General features: G+C 42.0%; 1 protein-coding gene across 1 annotated transcript in view; it reads left to right on the plus strand.

Moving 5' to 3' along the window:
- Positions 1 to 18162, plus strand: part of dnah9l (dynein, axonemal, heavy polypeptide 9 like) — a 317674-nt gene that overhangs the window by 15917 nt on the left and 283595 nt on the right. Inside the window, 3 exon segments of the mRNA XM_063052593.1 lie at positions 2747 to 2914; positions 3434 to 3550; positions 5831 to 5972. Of these exon segments, the coding sequence (XP_062908663.1) occupies positions 2747 to 2914; positions 3434 to 3550; positions 5831 to 5972 (427 nt within the window).

The following is an 18162-nucleotide window of genomic DNA, read 5'->3' on the forward strand; positions in this document are numbered from 1 at the left end:
CAAAAGTAATACGTTGTTAAAGTATTCGGCCCCCAACCTTTTGTTCACATAAATGAGTATTACAACTGAAGGTTTTAACCAATTTAACTGAGAATTTTTTTGTTTGTGAATCACATGCTGCTTTCCCCCCCCCCCAAAACAGGGAAAATTGTAAAGCACTAAAAACTCAAAAAGTTGAAATGTCAGCAATTCAAGAGTATTCACCCCCCCCCACCGCTCAGTACTTAGTTTGACCACCCCTCTCAGCTATTACATTCAGTAGTCTTTTTGAGTACATCTCTATCTGCTTTGCACAATGAGATGGAGAAGATTTGCCCATTCCCCCTTACAAAATTGCTCAAGCTGTGCCAGGCTAGTTGGGGAGTGGCGCTGGGCAGCATTCTTGTGATCCTGCCAGAGATGTTTGATCGGGTAAGGTCAGGACTGACTGGACCACTCCAGCACATCAATTTTCTTCATTTTGAAGCCACTCCATGGTTGCTCTGGCAGTGTGCTTTGGGTTGTTGTCCTGCTGAAAGAAGAGCTTCTGTCCCGGAGGTAGAGGCTAGCATGAATTTTTATCCAGGACCTCTGTATTTAGCAGTATTCATCTTCCCATCAATCCTGAGTAGATTTCCAGTCTCTGCTACTGAAAAGCATCCCCATAGCATAATGCCACCTCCGCCATACTTTACAATAGGGATAGTGTTACCTGGGTGATGCACAGTATTAGATTTGTGCCACAAATACCACTTAGTGTTGAGGTCAAGAGTTCCACTTTAGTCCCATCTGACCACAAGACCTTCTTTCACGTCTTTATTCTGTAGTAGCTTCTAAGTGATGCTTTATAAAGTCTTTACAGGCAAGGATGTGCTTTATATTTAGTCAGGGCTTCTTCCTTGCCACTCTTCCATAAATGCCCTTGTAACTTGTTCAAGGCCTTAGAGATTGTGGAGCCATGAACTTCATCTCCAGTTGCAGCTACCGACTTCAGCGACTCACCCAGAGTGACTGTTAGCATCTCAGAAGCCTTTCTTACAAGTGCTATTCTTCGGTGATTAAATTTAGAGGAGTGGACTGACCAAGGTTTCATATTTTTCTACTTTTTCACGATGGACTGCACAGAGCTCCAGGATATGTTCAGTGACTTTGAGATGCTTGTACCCTTCCCTGGATTTGTGCCTCTCCATTGACAATTCCATGACTTGTCTTGAATGCTCTTTTGTCTTCATTTTGATTTGGCCTGTTGAAAATCTACCATACTGTTAGACTTTTCAGAGAGAGGGGATATTTATCATGAATTCAACGAAAGCAGGTGATTCTCCAATTTTCCACTTCATCAAATTGGGTGAGATGGTAAGGTAATGTATAGTATTGCACCTGAGGAAAGTTAGTACAATAATTACAGGGGAATACTTCATTAGCTTCATAATTTTGGTTTTTGATCTTGAGTAAATTGTTGGCAATTTTTGTTTCAATTTGACATGCACAATGTTTTGTTGATTAGCACAAAAATCCTACTTCAATATATTTTAAATTTAGAAAATGTGACAGTAAAATGTGAAAATAGTTGTGGGGGCTGAATACTTTCAGAACGCACTGCATGTTAATTACACACAGGTATTTTACTGTATCTTGGTATTATACAAATATTCCAATTGTTACTCCCTGCTTATTTGTAAAAATGAAAGATAAGTGTGGCTTTGGTAATAGATACCTAGGGTACAAAAAAGTGCAAACATTAAAAGAGGCAATCCTCAATCAAGATATTGATATCAGCTCTTGATACCATGTTGAGAAAAATGAAAAAACCTTGGTGGTATACTAGATTGTGATTAAGGTTGAGAGGTATTTGGGTCGAGGGACAACAGTAGCTTGGACTGTTTCAATAGAAGGGAGGAAATCAGAGCAATTTAAAATCAGAAAGATGGTTGTGCAGAATCTAATAGTTACAATTAGCCTTGGGGTCGGCAAACTGGATTAATGGTGATTCCCAAAGGAATAGGAAATGATATAATAATCCTTTTTATAAACCATGCTCTTGTAATCTGAGGCAGATTTGAAAATAACTTTATAAAGAGAATTTTGATGTAATTTTTGAGGGCAAAATGTCTGTGTTATAAGACCATAAGGTATAGGAGCAGAAATAGGCCATTCGGCACGTCGAGTCTGCTCTGCCATTCAGTCATGGGCTGATCCAATTCTTCCAGTTATCCCCACTCCCCTGCCTTCTCCCCATACCCTTTGATGCCCTGGCTAATCAAGAACCAATCTATCTCTGCCTTAAATACACCCAATGACTTGGCCTCCACAGCCGCTCGTGGTAACAAATTCCACAGATTTACCACCCTCTGACTAAAGTAATTTCTCTGCATCTCAGTTCCAAAAGGACATCCTTCAATCCTGAAGTTGTGTCCTCTTGTCCTAGAATCCCTTACCATGGGAAATAACTTTGCCATCTCTAATCTGTTCATACCCTCCAACATTTGGAATATTTCTATAAGATCCTCCACCCCCCCAACCCCATTCTCCTGAACTCCAGGGAATACAGCCCAAGAGCTGCCAGGCGTTCCTCATACGGTAACCCTTTTGTTCCTGGAATCATGCTGGGAAATGGGACTGTTTGGACTACCAAAGGGCAGGCACAGATACGAAGGCAAAATAATATGTCCTGTACTGTGGTAGTTGATGATTCTATGAAATAAAATTCATAAGTTTCCATGTTCATGTTGCTAAGGTTAGTTGCTCATTGTAAGTTTGCTTTCAGGAACTCTTCATCACTGCAACTGAGTTTCATAAATTGGAAAAAATTGTAATAGGAGGTTGCAGAGGGAAAGATCTCACTGAAAGGATCGGTGATATCCATGAGGAGTTTCAGGAATGTTGACGAGTGTTTGGAGATAGCAAGTATGATCCATTGGATTGCAACAATATGGTACTGCTCTTTTTTTTCCCGAAGTGTGTTAATGTCAGATATACATCAAAGTTGCTGGTGAACGCAGCAGGCCAGGCAGCATCTGTAGGAAGAGATGCAGTCGACGTTTCAGGCCGAGACCCTTCGTCAGGACTAACTGAAGGAAGAGTGAGTAAGGGATTTGAAAGTTTCACTCTTCCTTCAGTTAGTCCTGACGAAGGGTCTCGGCCTGAAACGTCGACTGCACCTCTTCCTAGAGATGCTGCCTGGCCTGCTGCGTTCACCAGCAACTCTTATGTGTGTTGCTTGAATTTCCAGCATCTGCAGAATTCCTGTCGTTTAATGTCAGATATACTTGCATTTTGCATTATCTGCCTTCTAAAATTAATTTTTTGAACATTGTAATAGGCTGCATACCAATTTAAACACTGAAGAATTTTGTTATGTGTTCATATTCATTCAGTATAAAAGTATGTTTTAAAAATAAATTAACTAAGCTACCTTAATCACAAATCTAAATATATTCAATGCACTGTGCAGGAATTTTTGTCTAACCGCTGCAGATACATGGCTTGTATATATGACTTTGACCAACGCTTGGGCTCATTGCTGAACCTTGCATTTCATGATTGTGGAAGTCTGGAGTCAGCTTTTAAGGTATTTATAGAATTTCATGTTTAAGTTGGCGTAGAAAACTGAGCCCATTTCCAAGCTCCTTTGAATTGCCTACGCTGTGGTCTATTAGGTAGGATTTAAAATCAGGGTTTTCATTTTAGTTTAAAGCGTGCAATAGGAAAATGAAGAACAATAGCCTTCAGCTACTGAAGTGGTGTGCCTGTCACTCTGCTGTGTCACCTGGAGTTTGGCCATGGAGCCCAAGCGCTCAGTAATTAGCTTTGTCAATCCTAAACCGGCCAAATCCGCACAGGTATAACCATTCACTCGAATGCTGATTCCCTGTCTTGTAGAGAACATTGAAAAATATAGCTAGGGTAAGTTCACCTAATTTTATTTTAACACTTAATTATTTGAAGACATGAGGCAAGGCTGCACGAACTGCCTTGACTCCTGTCAGAGGCTGTCAGAGCATACCAGACAGCTGACTGCCTGTAGTGTACTTGAGGTAACACAAGGATTAGACAGCAATGAAAAATGCCTCCTTGCTCAATCAGTCCTGTACATCATGCAAGTATGGGTGTGTGAGGGGCAATGAACTGCAAACTGAGCATCAGTTCAGTCCAGCCATTTGTAGTCTTTTTGAGCTTATTCTGAAACAATAGAAAATATTCAAGTTAGTTATTTTGTTTCAGATCCTGTAGACTTGATAATTAAAGATAATCAATTTATGTTGATGAATAAAATACTTTTTCAAGGCACTGATAGAGAAAGATACCATGGTTACTTAAGGTGAAATTAAATATTTTGAACACTGTAGCACTGCATCTCAATCAAAGAATATTATGAAAAACATAAATCATACTGCAAATACCTGGCAGACCAGGGAGAGGGAAATGGTTAACTGACCAGGATTTAGGCAAAGCTAGGAGTTGTGGAGAAGTGGGAGGGCAGAACAAACAGATTGTTTGTGGTATTGTGTGGACAAGAGAAAAAGATGCAAATAAGAGGGCTGGCTGAGAAACGGTGGTAAAAGCTTATTAATTGCAAATGAACAGTCTGGTTGAGATGCAAATTAAAGGAGGTAGATGGCCAGGATGGTGCATGGGGTGGGGAAAAGTGCTGGACACACAACACTTGCTGGAAATCTGAAATGGACAGGTAACGTTCCGGGTTGCTGATCTTTCATCACACCTGCCTCACGCTATATCTGAAATTAGATCATTTCCCTCCTCTACAGTCCTTCACATTTAATTTCTAAATTTTCCTCCTCCTGATGGAAGATTAACCCAAATGATTGTCTATTTCTTGTTGGATGTTGCCAGACACGCTCTATATTTCCAGCGCTTCCTGCTTTTATTGCAGATTTCTCACATCTACATTTGCTGCTTGACTATTGGGATGGTTTGTTTGCTGTATTTCCTCCTCTGGAGATCCACATTGGGAGGAAAAATTACTTCCACAAAGTGAGATCTGGGAATTCCATGAGAAAAATTAAACATTCTGATCAATTAGTTTACATCTGACTGGTATCTCGTGTCCATTTCCACTTTTCGTTCTGTATCCCTTGATAATGCTGACGAACAACACACAGGTATCTTGGAAAAACTTCAGTTCTCCAATGATATTTTAGGAGTTTCATGTTTCGACCACTATTTGTGTATTTTTTGGGGAGGGGGCGGCGGGAAACATTCATAGTTTGCTCCAACATTAAGATTGGCTCCCTGCATTTTGTTTCCCACTGGAGGAAATAATTTCCTTCCCTAACCTATTGTATTTATTTAATCTTTAAACACTTCAAACAGATTGTTCCTTGATTTTCCACAGTGGAGGAAATGAGGCAAGTTGAGGTTAACCTCATGATTTCTGATAAATCTTCAGTCATTTGTCTCATAAGTCAATATATCTTGAAATTTTGTTATCAAAATTGAACTCTATTCCTGATAGGGTTTGAACAATGTGGCTAACACTTCCTCTTTGAGTCTGTCCAATATTTCTGTAACGTTTTAGATTAATTTTCATAGTATTGCATGTATTTTATTGATTTGTTTGGATGGACGTCTAAATGCTTTGCTCCACCAGATCATCTGCTATGCTATATTCCTGTATCTAAAATATTTTGGTTTTACTGCTTTATCCACATGCCTTTAGGTAAATCAATCAAAAGGGACATTAATAGCAAATCTCTCTGTGATGCCATGTTTATGTAAAGAAATGGTGAAGCGATAATGTTTAAAAAAAAAGCAGCAAAAGTTTGTTCATAATACTTTGTTAAATGCCAAGGTACTGAGTTGTGATTTATAATTAGTTATTTCTCTGCAGCTTCTGTCAATATTTGGTGCATTACTGGAAAGGCCGGTGATAGCCAATATTACTGCTTCAAATTATTCCAACCTTCTCTCAATGTTTGAAGAGGAACTTAATAGCTGCAAACAAATACTTGATCAAACAAAGGTAAAGCAATGTTTTCATTTTAATTGTGAAATATAACTGTTAGTGCATACTGCCAAATTTCTGCAGGTAAAGTGAACTATCATCTAATACTACTTAATGTATGAAATAGCTTGGGTTAATTTTGTCAGATTTTACAATCACGAAGGCATAGGAACAGTTCCTCAGTCCACAATACACATACCTGACCATGAATACCATCTGCCTGCATGGTGTTCATAATCTTGGTGATGCAAGTCGTCATCTGGATACTCTACATAGTGTGAGATTGCCTGTGCCTGCCATCTCCCACTCCGGCATAGTCATTCAGCACCTGCAGTTGGTCACTGAGGCGAGAATCAGGCCAACTCTGCTCACCTTACCGTGATGTTTACTCCTCTTGCCCCTGTGCTGAGGCAGTGAATCTGCTCCAGCTGCTACACGCTGTGTGTCTGTGAGTTTTCTGGCAATTTGCACTGCTGTGTGATAAACTGAAGCTATGGGCGTACTCTGGATGCTCTGGGCTCTGAGTCTATGGGCTCGCTTTCCTTCTGAATGCTGTTGCTTGCTTTTATTGTTTGCATGATTTGTGTGTTTTTTTTCTTTCTCTGCGCATTGGGTGTTGGTCTTTTTTTAAAATTGGATTCTTTCGGGTTTCTTGCTTTGTTGCTGCCTGTAAGCAGATGAATATCAAGGTTGTATAATTTATTGATAATAGATATACTTTGCACTTTGAGAAGTGTCCCAGATTTCCCTCATCATACAGGAGGAACACACAGCAGGGGCCAGATGCTCTTGCTATGAATTACCATTGAATTATTTTAGTACCCTAAGGGGAAATAACTACCTCTGTTTGGGGCACACCCACAACGAGCCAAAGCCCCTCAATTTTACTTTGAGAATTAAAACAAGAGTGGTAGAACTACTCAGCTGATAGTACTTACCAAAACCCACACTGTGCCATTGCACTTGAATCTGCTGTCCAAAACGATGCTCTTCCAATCAAACATCTCTTGTTTAGACAGCTAAACTCATTTCAAAACGTCACAACTGCAACTGGAAAGAGAGGTACGTTGTGTACTTGCTCATCTGAAACTGCTAGCTTTGGCTAAAAAAACAGTCTGCCAGGATTCAGATGTAAAAGTTACTAGCTTGCCTAGTCATTGGATAAGTGCAGTAATATAATACATACTCCTCACTCACCAAAATCCTTACTCCAGGATCTACTGTACCAAATCATATTGCAGTTACTCTGCTTCCTAATCCACTCGACCTCTTTTCTGCTCAATGCTAACAACAATAGTATTAACTTTAGGGATGTTGTACATTCAAAAGCTTGTTTGTCTGAAGCAATTACAGAACAAGGCTATTTTAGCCCTTTGTGTAAAAACGGAGAAGTGGCCATATTTTTCTGCAGAAAGCTTTCAGCAGGTTATTAATCGCCAGGGATGTGGTCATGTTGATCCAGAAGCACCGTTTCCTCTAAGCTGTGGCCATGCGGTAACTGAAATGCTTCCACGCACATTGCCTTTGGCGCGCAGCTGCAATTTTTTTTATATAATATGCCACCCAGTTTTCAGGCTGTGTAAAAATAAAAATTAAACCATTTAAAAAAATTTCCTCCTCCTAGAGCAATGGTTGGTCCCTGAAGCTGTATATTTAAAAAAAAATTAGAGGGAACATTTTCTATAAGTAGACCTTGTGTAGTTGCTCCTGGTAAATGTTTGAAAAAGATGCCCTGTAGTTAATGCAACACACATCAAGGTTGCTGGTGAAGGCAGCAGGCCAGGCAGTACCTCTAGGAAGAGGTACAGTCAACGTTTCTTGGCCTGAAACATCGACTGTACCTCTTCCTAGAGATGCTGCCTGGCCTGCTGCCTTCACCAGCAACCTTGATGTGTGTTGCTTGAACTTCCAGCATCTGCAGAATTCCTGTTGTTTCCCTGTAGTTAATGTCAGCTTTCTAGGAAGCAGAAAATATATAATCAGGAATTGAGGAAAAGGAAGTTTTTTCTCTCTGGGCGAGAGCCGCTGTATCTGTTGTCTAGCAATTGAACATCTTATAAAATTTAATGATCACCACGAGGACTTGTCGGTTCCGAAAATGAAGATTGAAAACCGGAAGTGAAGGAATAAGAGAGGGTGAATCTCCCTAAACAGGCCATTGCAGGTGACTGACGTAAGACTACAGAGCTTCCTGCCCAGTGCCAAGCTTGTAATATGTCAGACTGGTCTTCTGCAAAAGTTCACCATGCTGTAATGTGGTAGACTTGACTTCGGTTCATTGAAATTCACTGTCAAGTGGAATGATATTCAATCCAGAACTAAATAAACAGAGGTAAGCTGAATATTCATGCCGAGAGGAAAAGTTCAATTCAATGGGACGGAAGAATATCGTAAATAGTTTCATCACTAATTCCCTCATTTGTAATAGGATGCCTTCTTGAAAGACAGTAACTGAAATTTCATAAAGGCTGGATAAAATGAATTATCATTTGCTACATAGCGACATGATATTCACTATTGAAGACCAACTATTTAAATGTATCTGTCAATGGCAAAAAACAAATTGATAAATGGTGGGATTTCTAATGAATATTTTAAGAAGTAATTAACTGGTAACAGCAGTAACCAGAGACAATACATTTAAAATAGCAAGATATACAGACCAGTATGACCTTGACAACTTCTTCAAGACCTTGTCAGGGTGAGTGTGTGCCTTTGAGAACATGCCAGACGTACCCAAACCAGAAGCTGTGGTGAACCTGAGGTTCACAGTTTGCCAAGGGCAAAGATCTGTGGTGTTGGAGACCAGTGACCTGGCTATGATGCTTCACTCATGGATGAGCTCAACACCTTTTATACACATTGAAAGGGAGAGTAAAATTATACCTGCGCAACTCCCTGCAGTATCTGGCGATCTGGTTATAACTCTGAGGCCAATGTCAGAATATCTTTCAAGAGGGTGGACTTGCGCAAAAACATCAGATAGTGTGGTAGGGCATTGAAAACCTGTGCCAACTAACCAGCTGGAGTGTTTTGAGGACAGCTTCAATTTCTCACTGCTGCAGTTGAAGCTCCCACCTGCTTGTTCTCAGTATTTATTTACTTATTATTGTTTTGTATTTGTACAGCTTGTCTTTGCGTAGTAGTTGCTTGTCAGTCTGTGTAGTTTTTCATTGATACTATTGTACTTCTTTGTTCCACTGTGAATGCCTACAAGAAAATGAAACTCAGGGTATTATATGGTATACTGTATATGTATTTTGAGAAGTAAAATTCAACATTCAATGTAATTTTATTATCAATCTTACAGTTGCCCAAGAAAAGCAGATTGAGCAACTTCAATGATTGTGTGGATGAGTGTGTATCTTTGCATTGACTATTGCCCAGTTGCACTCATATCTACTATGAAGTACTTTGAGAGGTTGATCGTGCTAGAATTAACTCTTGCCTGAACAAACTCTTGACCCACTGCAATTTGTCTACAACCACAATAGGTTTACAGTAGATGCAATCTTACTGGTTCTCCACAGGGTTTCGGATGGCGTGGACAATAGCAATACTTATTAGGCTAGTGTTTATTAATTGCAGCTCAGCATTCAACACTGTCATCACCTCAGAATTAATCAATAAGCTTCAAAACTTCTGGAGGTACAGAAGGGAGGTACATAATCTGCTGTCCAAAATGTGGCTCTTCCAATCAAACATCTGTTTAGACAGCTAAACTCTATTCAAAATGTCACATCTACAATTCGAAAGGGAGGTCCACACTTAAGGTACCTTGTATACTTGCTCGTCTGAAACTGCTAGTTAAAAACCAGCCTGCAAGGATTCAGCTGTAAAAGTTACTAGCTTTGCCTAGTCATAGGATAAGCTCAGTCTGGCCTCTGTACCTCCCTCTGCAACTGGATCCTTGACTTCCTTGTGAGGAGACCACACTCAGTACAGATCAGAAATAACATCTTTCTGATCAGCTGCACCTCAAGAATACATGCTTAGTCTGCTGCTCAGCTCTCTCTCTACACCCACGACTTTGTGGCTAGACACAGCACAATCACCATCTATAAATCTGCTGATGACAAAAAAATGTCACCAAAATCTCAGATCGTGATGAGGAGGCGTAAATGAGTGAGATCAGCTATTTGAGTGGTATTGCAACAATCTTGCACTCAATGTCAGTAAGACCAAATAATTGATTTCAGACTTCAGGATGGGGAAGTTGAGGGAAGATGCATCAGTCCAGATTTGGTTTGACAGTCTGTGACTGGCAGATTTTTACAGACTTTCTGCAGAGAGCATTCTGACTGGTTGTATTGTCATCTGGTATGGAGGGGCTACTGCTCAGGATCAGAAGAAGTTGCAGAGGGTTATAAACTCAGCCCGATTCATCATGGACACAAACTTCCCCACCATTGAGGACGTTTTCAAAAGGTGGCATCTATGCCACCCAGAACAATGATCTCTTTTCTCTCTGCTACTGTTAGTGACTTTTGGGTTTAGGGTCACTTACATTTAGTAAATGGCTTTGGCTACCAGTCTTCTTTTCCCTGACAACGTATCCGGGATTTAATTTGGAACAATGGATTCCTAAAAGCTGTGAATCCCAGTCCAGACGATGCTGGCATCTGTGGGATGGATGCAAATCAGAAGGTGTGAATTTTGTAGTTTCAAAAGAAAACATTGTCTATACTTTGTAAATATGGAATTGTCCTTTGTGTTTAGCAAATAAATATTGAGTCCCACATTGGGCCAGCAGACCTTTCCACCGAAAGCGTCTCCATATGTTGCCTGCTGTACCTTGTTTTGTCGAATAAAGAAGCGGCTTTGTATTTACCAGTAATTTTCTCTGGCAATTTCATTCACATAACAACTACCATCAGAAAGGAGGTACAGGAACCTGAAGACACTCAACATTTTAAAAACACTACTTCTCCACTATCAGATTTTTGAATGGTCAATAAACCCATGGACATTATCTCACTATTTTTATCTCTCTCTGAACTAATCTCTCTCTGCACTAATTTATTTTTTAATATACTGTATATATTGCAATTCACAAACAACAGGAATTCTGCAGATGCTGGAAATTCAAGCAACACACATCAAAGTTGCTGGTGAACGCAGCAGGCCAGGCAGCATCTATAGGAAGAGGCGCAGTCGACGTTTCAGGCTGAGACCCTTCGTCAGGACTAACTGAAGGAAGAGTGAGTAAGGGATTTGAAAGCTGGAGGGGGAGGGGGAGATGCAAAATGATAGGAGAAGACAGGAGGGGGAGGGATAGAGCCGAGAGCTGGACAGGTGATAGGCAAAAGGGGATACGAGAGGATCATGGGACAGGAGGTCCGGGAAGAAAGACGGGGGGGGTGACCCAGAGGATGGGCAAGAGGTATATTCAGAGGGACAGAGGGAGAAAAAGGAGAGTGAGAGAAAGAATGTGTGCATAAAAATGAGTAACAGATGGGGTACGAGGGGGAGGTGGGGCCTAGCGGAAGTTAGAGAAGTCAATGTTCATGCCATCAGGTTGGAGGCTACCCAGACGGAATATAAGGTGTTGTTCCTCCAACCTGAGTGTGGCTTCATCTTTACAGTAGAGGAGGCCGTGGATAGATATGTCAGAATGGGAATGGGATGTGGAATTAAAATGTGTGGCCACTGGGAGATCCTGCTTTCTCTGGCGGACAGAGCGTAGATGTTCAGCAAAGCGGTCTCCCAGTCTGCGTCGGGTCTCACCAATATATAAAAGGCCACATCGGGAGCACCGGACGCAGTATATCACCCCAGTCGACTCACAGGTGAAGTGATGCCTCACCTGGAAGGACTGTTTGGAGCCCTGAATGGTGGTAAGGGAGGAAGTGTAAGGGCATGTGTAGCACTTGTTCCGCTTACACGGATAAGTGCCAGGAGGGAGATCAGTGGGGAGGGATGGGGGGGACGAATGGACAAGGGAGTTGTGTAGGGAGCGATCCCTGCGGAATGCAGGGGGGGGGGAGGGAAAGATGTGCTTAGTGGTGGGATCCCGTTGGAGGTGGCGGAAGTTACGGAGAATAATATGTTGGACCCGGAGGCTGGTGGGGTGGTAGGTGAGGACCAGGGGAACCCTATTCCTAGTGGGGTGGTGGGAGGATGGAGTGAGAGCAGATGTACGTGAAATGGGGGAGATGCGTTTAAGAGCAGAGTTGATAGTGGAGGAAGGGAAGCCCCTTTCTTTAAAAAATGCTTCCTGCACGCATGCAGAACTCGTTGACTTTATTAACTTTGCCTCCAACTTTCACCCTGCCCTCAAGTTTACCTGGTCCATTTCCGACACCTCCCTCCCCTTTCTAGATCTTTCTGTCTCTGTCTCTGGAGACAGCTTATCCACTGATGTCTACTATAAGCCTACTGACTCTCACAGCTATCTGGACTATTCCTCTTCTCACCCTGTCTCTTGCAAAAACGCCATCCCCTTCTCGCAATTCCTCCGTCTCCGCCGCATCTGCTCTCAGGATGAGGCTTTCCATTCTAGGACGAGGGAGATGTCTTCATTTTTTAAAGAAAGGGGCTTCCCTTCCTCCACTATCAACTCTGCTCTTAAACGCATCTCCCCCATTTCACGTACATCTGCTCTCACTCCATCCTCCCACCACCCCACTAGGAATAGGGTTCCCCTGGTCCTCACCTACCACCTCACCAGCCTCCGGGTCCAACATATTATTCTCCGTAACTTCCGCCACCTCCAACGGGATCCCACCACTAAGCACATCTTTCCCTCCCCCCCTCTCTCTGCATTCCGCAGGGATCGCTCCCTACACAACTCCCTTGTCCATTCGTCCCCCCCATCCCTCCCCACTGATCTCCCTCCTGGCACTTATCCGTGTAAGCGGAACAAGTGCTACACATGCCCTTACACTTCCTCCCTTACCACCATTCAGGGCTCCAAACAGTCCTTCCAGGTGAGGCATCACTTCACCTGTGAGTCGACTGGGGTGATATACTGCGTCCGGTGCTCCCGATGTGGCCTTTTATATATTGGTGAGACCCGACGCAGACTGGGAGACCGCTTTGCTGAACATCTACGCTCTGTCCGCCAGAGAAAGCAGGATCTCCCAGTGGCCACACATTTTAATTCCACATCCCATTCCCATTCTGACATGTCTATCCACGGCCTCCTCTACTGTAAAGATGAAGCCACACTCAGGTTGGAGGAACAACACCTTATATTCCGTCTGGGTAGCCTCCAACCTGATGGCATGAACATTGACTTCTCTAACTTCCGCTAGGCCCCACCTCCCCCTCGTACCCCATCTGTTACTCATTTTTATGCACACATTCTTCCTCTCACTCTCCTTTTTCTCCCTCTGTCCCTCTGAATATACCTCTTGCCCATCCTCTGGGTCACCCCCCCCCCGTCTTTCTTCCCGGACCTCCTGTCCCATGATCCTCTCGTATCCCCTTTTGCCTATCACCTGTCCAGCTCTCGGCTCTATCCCTCCCCCTCCTGTCTTCTCCTATTATTTTGCATCTCCCCCTCCCCCTCCAGCTTTCAAATCCCTTACTCACTCTTCCTTCAGTTAGTCCTGACGAAGGGTCTCGGCCTGAAACGTCGACTGCGCCTCTTCCTATAGATGCTGCTTGGCCTGCTGCGTTCACCAGCAACTTTGATGTGTGTTGCTTGCAATCCACAGGTTATTTTATGTATTCCATTGAACTGTTGCTGCAAAACAACAATTTCCTGATATGTCAGTGGTGATAAACCTGATTCTGAAATGTGACAATCTAGTGGTTAACATCATACCTGTAGGTCAATCTATTCTTCTCTGCAGAAACATTGATTTTAGTCATCCCTTGCTGAGGATGTTATAAATTCAACCCGCTCATGATATTAATTTACCCAGTGTATTCCACTGGAGCAATGCAATGTATCGCTGACAGGCTGTTTTAGAGTGGAAATCAGTTATTAATATTGTTTTAATTAGTTTCCTTTGAAGATCCAGGAGTAGTTTAAGAGAAACTTTAAGAACGACCAGGATAAAATCTATATTTTTCATGCTCTTCATTGGACTTCATGGAATTGTGTAGGTTTTTAAATGAACAAATGGTATTTTATGATTTGATTTAATCATCTTTTTGTTATCCATAAGAAAATTGGTCTCCGCACCAGTTCATCCTCCTTATTCATGTGACAAAGCAAACTCTTGCTCTTTTGGTATCTTTAGACTTCTTAATCTAATCCTGAATCCATTTATTCCTCTTAATTCCTGCAAAATCTCCTGTTTATATTTATTATGAGTTAAATGTATGGGTCCCAGTATTTACAGGCGGGTTGGAGAAGCCATAGGGAAATAGAAAACAGCTGAGGAACTTGGCTTGCAGGGGCTGTGCTGAATTTAAATCAGAGGACCAGTCTGTTTGTTTCCTCCTTGGCAGGCAATCAGACTGCCAGTTTGTGTTAGAAGGCAAAAGCCTAGAGAAGTAGGATGGGTGGAGAGGGGAGTGTATGGGTGGAGAGGGGAGTGTATGGTGCAGCAAGTTCATTGGTGGAGGAAGAGAGATGATTGCAGCAGGAGAGAGGAAGACCAGGGGCAGATACATTGCGTCCTTGAGAGATTGGTGGAGCATGTCTCCTCCTTTGGGATTCATGTGGACTCCCGTAGAAACATTTCCTATGTGGCACCTCTGCTCATATTGGTCATTCTGATCAGGAGAGGCTCATTCAAGTCAAGTCAAGTCACTTTTTATTGTCATTTCAACCATAACTGCTGGTACAGAACATAGTAAAAATGAGACAGTGTTTTCCAGGACCATGGTGCTACATGAAACAATACAAAAACTACACTGAACTACATAAGAAAAAACACAAAAACTACACTAGACTACAGACCTGTCCAGGACTGCATAAAGTGCACAAAACAGTGCAGGCACTACAGTAAATAATAAATAATAAACAAGACAATAGGCACAGTAGAGGGCAGTAGGTTGGTGTCAGTCCAGGCTCTGGGTATTGAGGAGTCTGATGCCTTGGGGAAAGAAACTGTTACACAGTCTGGTCGTGAGAGCCCGAATGCTTCGGTGCCTTTTTCCAGATGGCAGGAGGGAGAAGAGTTTATATGAGGGGTGTGTGGGGTCTTTCATAATGCTGTTTGCTTTGCGGCTGCAGCGTGTGGTGTAAATGTCTGTGATGGCGGGAAGAGAGACCCCGATGATCTTCTCAGCTGACCTCATTATCCGCTGCAGTGTCTTGCAATCCGAGATAGTACAATTTCCAAACCAGGCCGTGATGCAGCTGCTCAGGATGGTCTCAATACAACCTCTGTAGAATGTGGTGAGGTTGGGGGATGGGAGATGGACATTTCTCAGTCTTTGCAGAAAGTAGAGATGCTGCTGGGCTTTCTTTGCTATGGAGCTGGTGTTGATAATATAAAAGAAAAAAGGACTAATTTGAGTAGCACATACTGGGCTGATTTGAAACTACATAGCTTGATATTCAGAAGACAAATGCATGGAAGACTGGTTGGAGTCATCAGTTTTCCATATTTAACTCCTCCCTCATCATATTTTATGGGAGGAGATCCATATCTAGATTTGTATATCTTCCAGTAAGATGGTGGCATGTACAATTGCAGCGGCTTCTACAGGGTCAACCAAAGGTGATGTTATCTTCCTTAAATGTATTTTTCACGATCACACGACCCTGCTGGATATTAAGAGCTTAAAGTACTGCAGGTCTACCCATCAGTGAATTACTCATTGGCAGAGAAACTGAAGGAGCGGATCATGCTGCTGCCTGTGTTAGAAAGTTGAAGGTGGTATGCAGTCTAACAGTGAGTACTCATCCAAGTCACTTTCCTTGATTGCAAGAACCCATTGGATGTTGCTAATGTGGAACGGCCATTCACTGATTTATTGGCAGACAGTGGTGAAGCTGTGTGGGCTCGGTTTTAGCCAGGACTAGCCCTCGAGTCGCGGTGTCGTCTGTTTACAGCCGTCCAAGAGGGAGGCTATGGAGTCTGTGCACGCCAACGGAGTCAGTGTGTTGTGGCATCCACACTGGAGACAGTGCTTTCCTCGGCGGTCACTTGGTATTGTGTTCGATTGAAGATTGCTGCAACATTCATGGACTTGGCCTTGGATTTCTTGACTATATTTTACTGATATCTTGTGTGCTTTCCACCTTATATGTGTTATATGTGCCGTGTGCTGTGGGTGATTGTTGATACTGTGTTTTGCTGTTTTGTTTGACTGTATTCATGTGTGGTTGAATGACATTTAAACTTGAACTTCATCTAGATTATTATTTCAACAATGGAAATGTATGAAAAGATGCTGTTGCCAGATGTGGTTCATAAACACGTGTTGCTTATTTTTCTTCCATTTTTCACTTGCATGCTAAAATTAGCTAAATGATGCATAATTTCAAGACAGCCAGAGTTTGAGTATTAAATAATTCTATTTAGCAATTTTGGGTGCATTTTAATTTTTCTGAAGAAGTTGTATATTTCTTCTCTGATCTGTACTGAGAACATATTATTCTTTCCCATATTTTTCTCTGAATTTTTATTTCTGTCCTTCATGGTGGGATAGTTGAGAAGGTGGTGGGAGTTGGAAAGGATCATTCTTTGTATAAATTTGAACCAGATTTGTGCAGAAATGAACTAACAGATGTGTATTTCAAACTTCTGCCTTTAATAAAAATAATTGGTCAATTCCATTAAGTCCGTCTAGATATTTCTACCAATTCCTTTATCTAAATTTTTATATTGTTGCTCCGTCTTGCGTTCATCCTCTCTGTTCTGTACACTTGAGGGAGAGGTGATAGCGGCACAAATGAGGAACATCCAGAGTGACTGATGCATGTGTGGCTTGGATTAATGACTGCCTGAAAGCTGCAAACCAGTTGCCTGCCCAAGTTTAAGCTTGTTTATCTAGATGAAGATATAACTATAAAGATATAACAAAAGTAAAAAATAAGGGCAATATCTGTGCTATTAAACTGAATTTTAAAGTGTTTCATGCTTTTTTCAATTATGTTTCTGGTTGTCATCTCAACTATTTTTACCTGAGGGCTACACTTTTTCATTTATTGTGTGTGATCACACGAGCACAACCATGATTGTATTAAAGATTTTTCACCTATGTACTCAGCAGCTACTATCCCTAGCCTTGAAGACTTAGTTTGCTGTGGAATCCCTGTCTGGGATCAAATGAAGTACAAATATTAAAGTTCAAAGTAAATTTATTGTCAAATTACATGTATCTCACCATACACAACTCTGAGATTCATTTTCTTACAGGCATTCTCAATAAATCTATTGAATAATAACCACAACAGAATTAATGAAAGATCACACAACTTGGGCATTTATCTGGTGTGCAGAAGACAAACTGTACAAATACAAAAATAATAAATAAGCAATAAATATCAGGAACATGAGATGAAGAGTCCTCGAAAGTGAGTCCATAGGTTGTGGGACATTTCAGTGATGGGGCAAGTGGAATAGAGTTATCCCCTTCACTTCAAGAGCCTGATGGTTGAGGGGCAGGAACTGTTCTTGAACCTGGTGGTGAGAGTCCTGAGGCTGCTGTACCTCTGTCCTGATGGCATGAGCTGGGCGGTGGGGTCCCTGATGATGGATGCTGCTTTCCTGTGACAACACTCCTTATAGATGTGCTCAATGGTGGAGAGGGCTATACCCATGATAGACTGGACCATATACACTATATTTTTTTTGTAGGATTTTCCGTTCAAGGACATTGGTGTTTCCTAACCAGGCTGTGATGCAGCCAGTCGGTATACTCTCCACTAAACACCTATAGATGTTTATCAATGTTTCAGGTGTTATACTGAATCTTCACAAACTCCAAAGGAAACAGAGGTTCTGCTGTGCTTTCTTTGTAATTACACTCATGTGAAGAGTCCAGCCAGGCCTCCAAAATAATAACACTGAGGAACTTAAAGTTGCTGACCCTCTCCACCTCTGATCCATTGATGAGGACTGGCTCATGAACCACTGGTTTCCTTCTCTTGAAGTCAATGATCAGCTCCTTGGTCTTGCTGGCATTGAGTGAGAGGTTGTTGTTTTGGCACCACTCAACCAGATGTTCAATCTCCCTTCTAAATGCTGATTTATCACCCTTTGATTTGCTCAGCAAACTTGAATATTGCATTGGAGCTGTGCTTAGCCACACAGTCCTAAGTGTGAAGTGAGTAGAGCATGGGACTAAGCATACAGTCTTGTAGAGGA

This window comes from Mobula hypostoma, chromosome 6 (assembly GCF_963921235.1).
Source record: "Mobula hypostoma chromosome 6, sMobHyp1.1, whole genome shotgun sequence".
Taxonomy (NCBI): Eukaryota; Metazoa; Chordata; class Chondrichthyes; order Myliobatiformes; family Myliobatidae; genus Mobula; species Mobula hypostoma.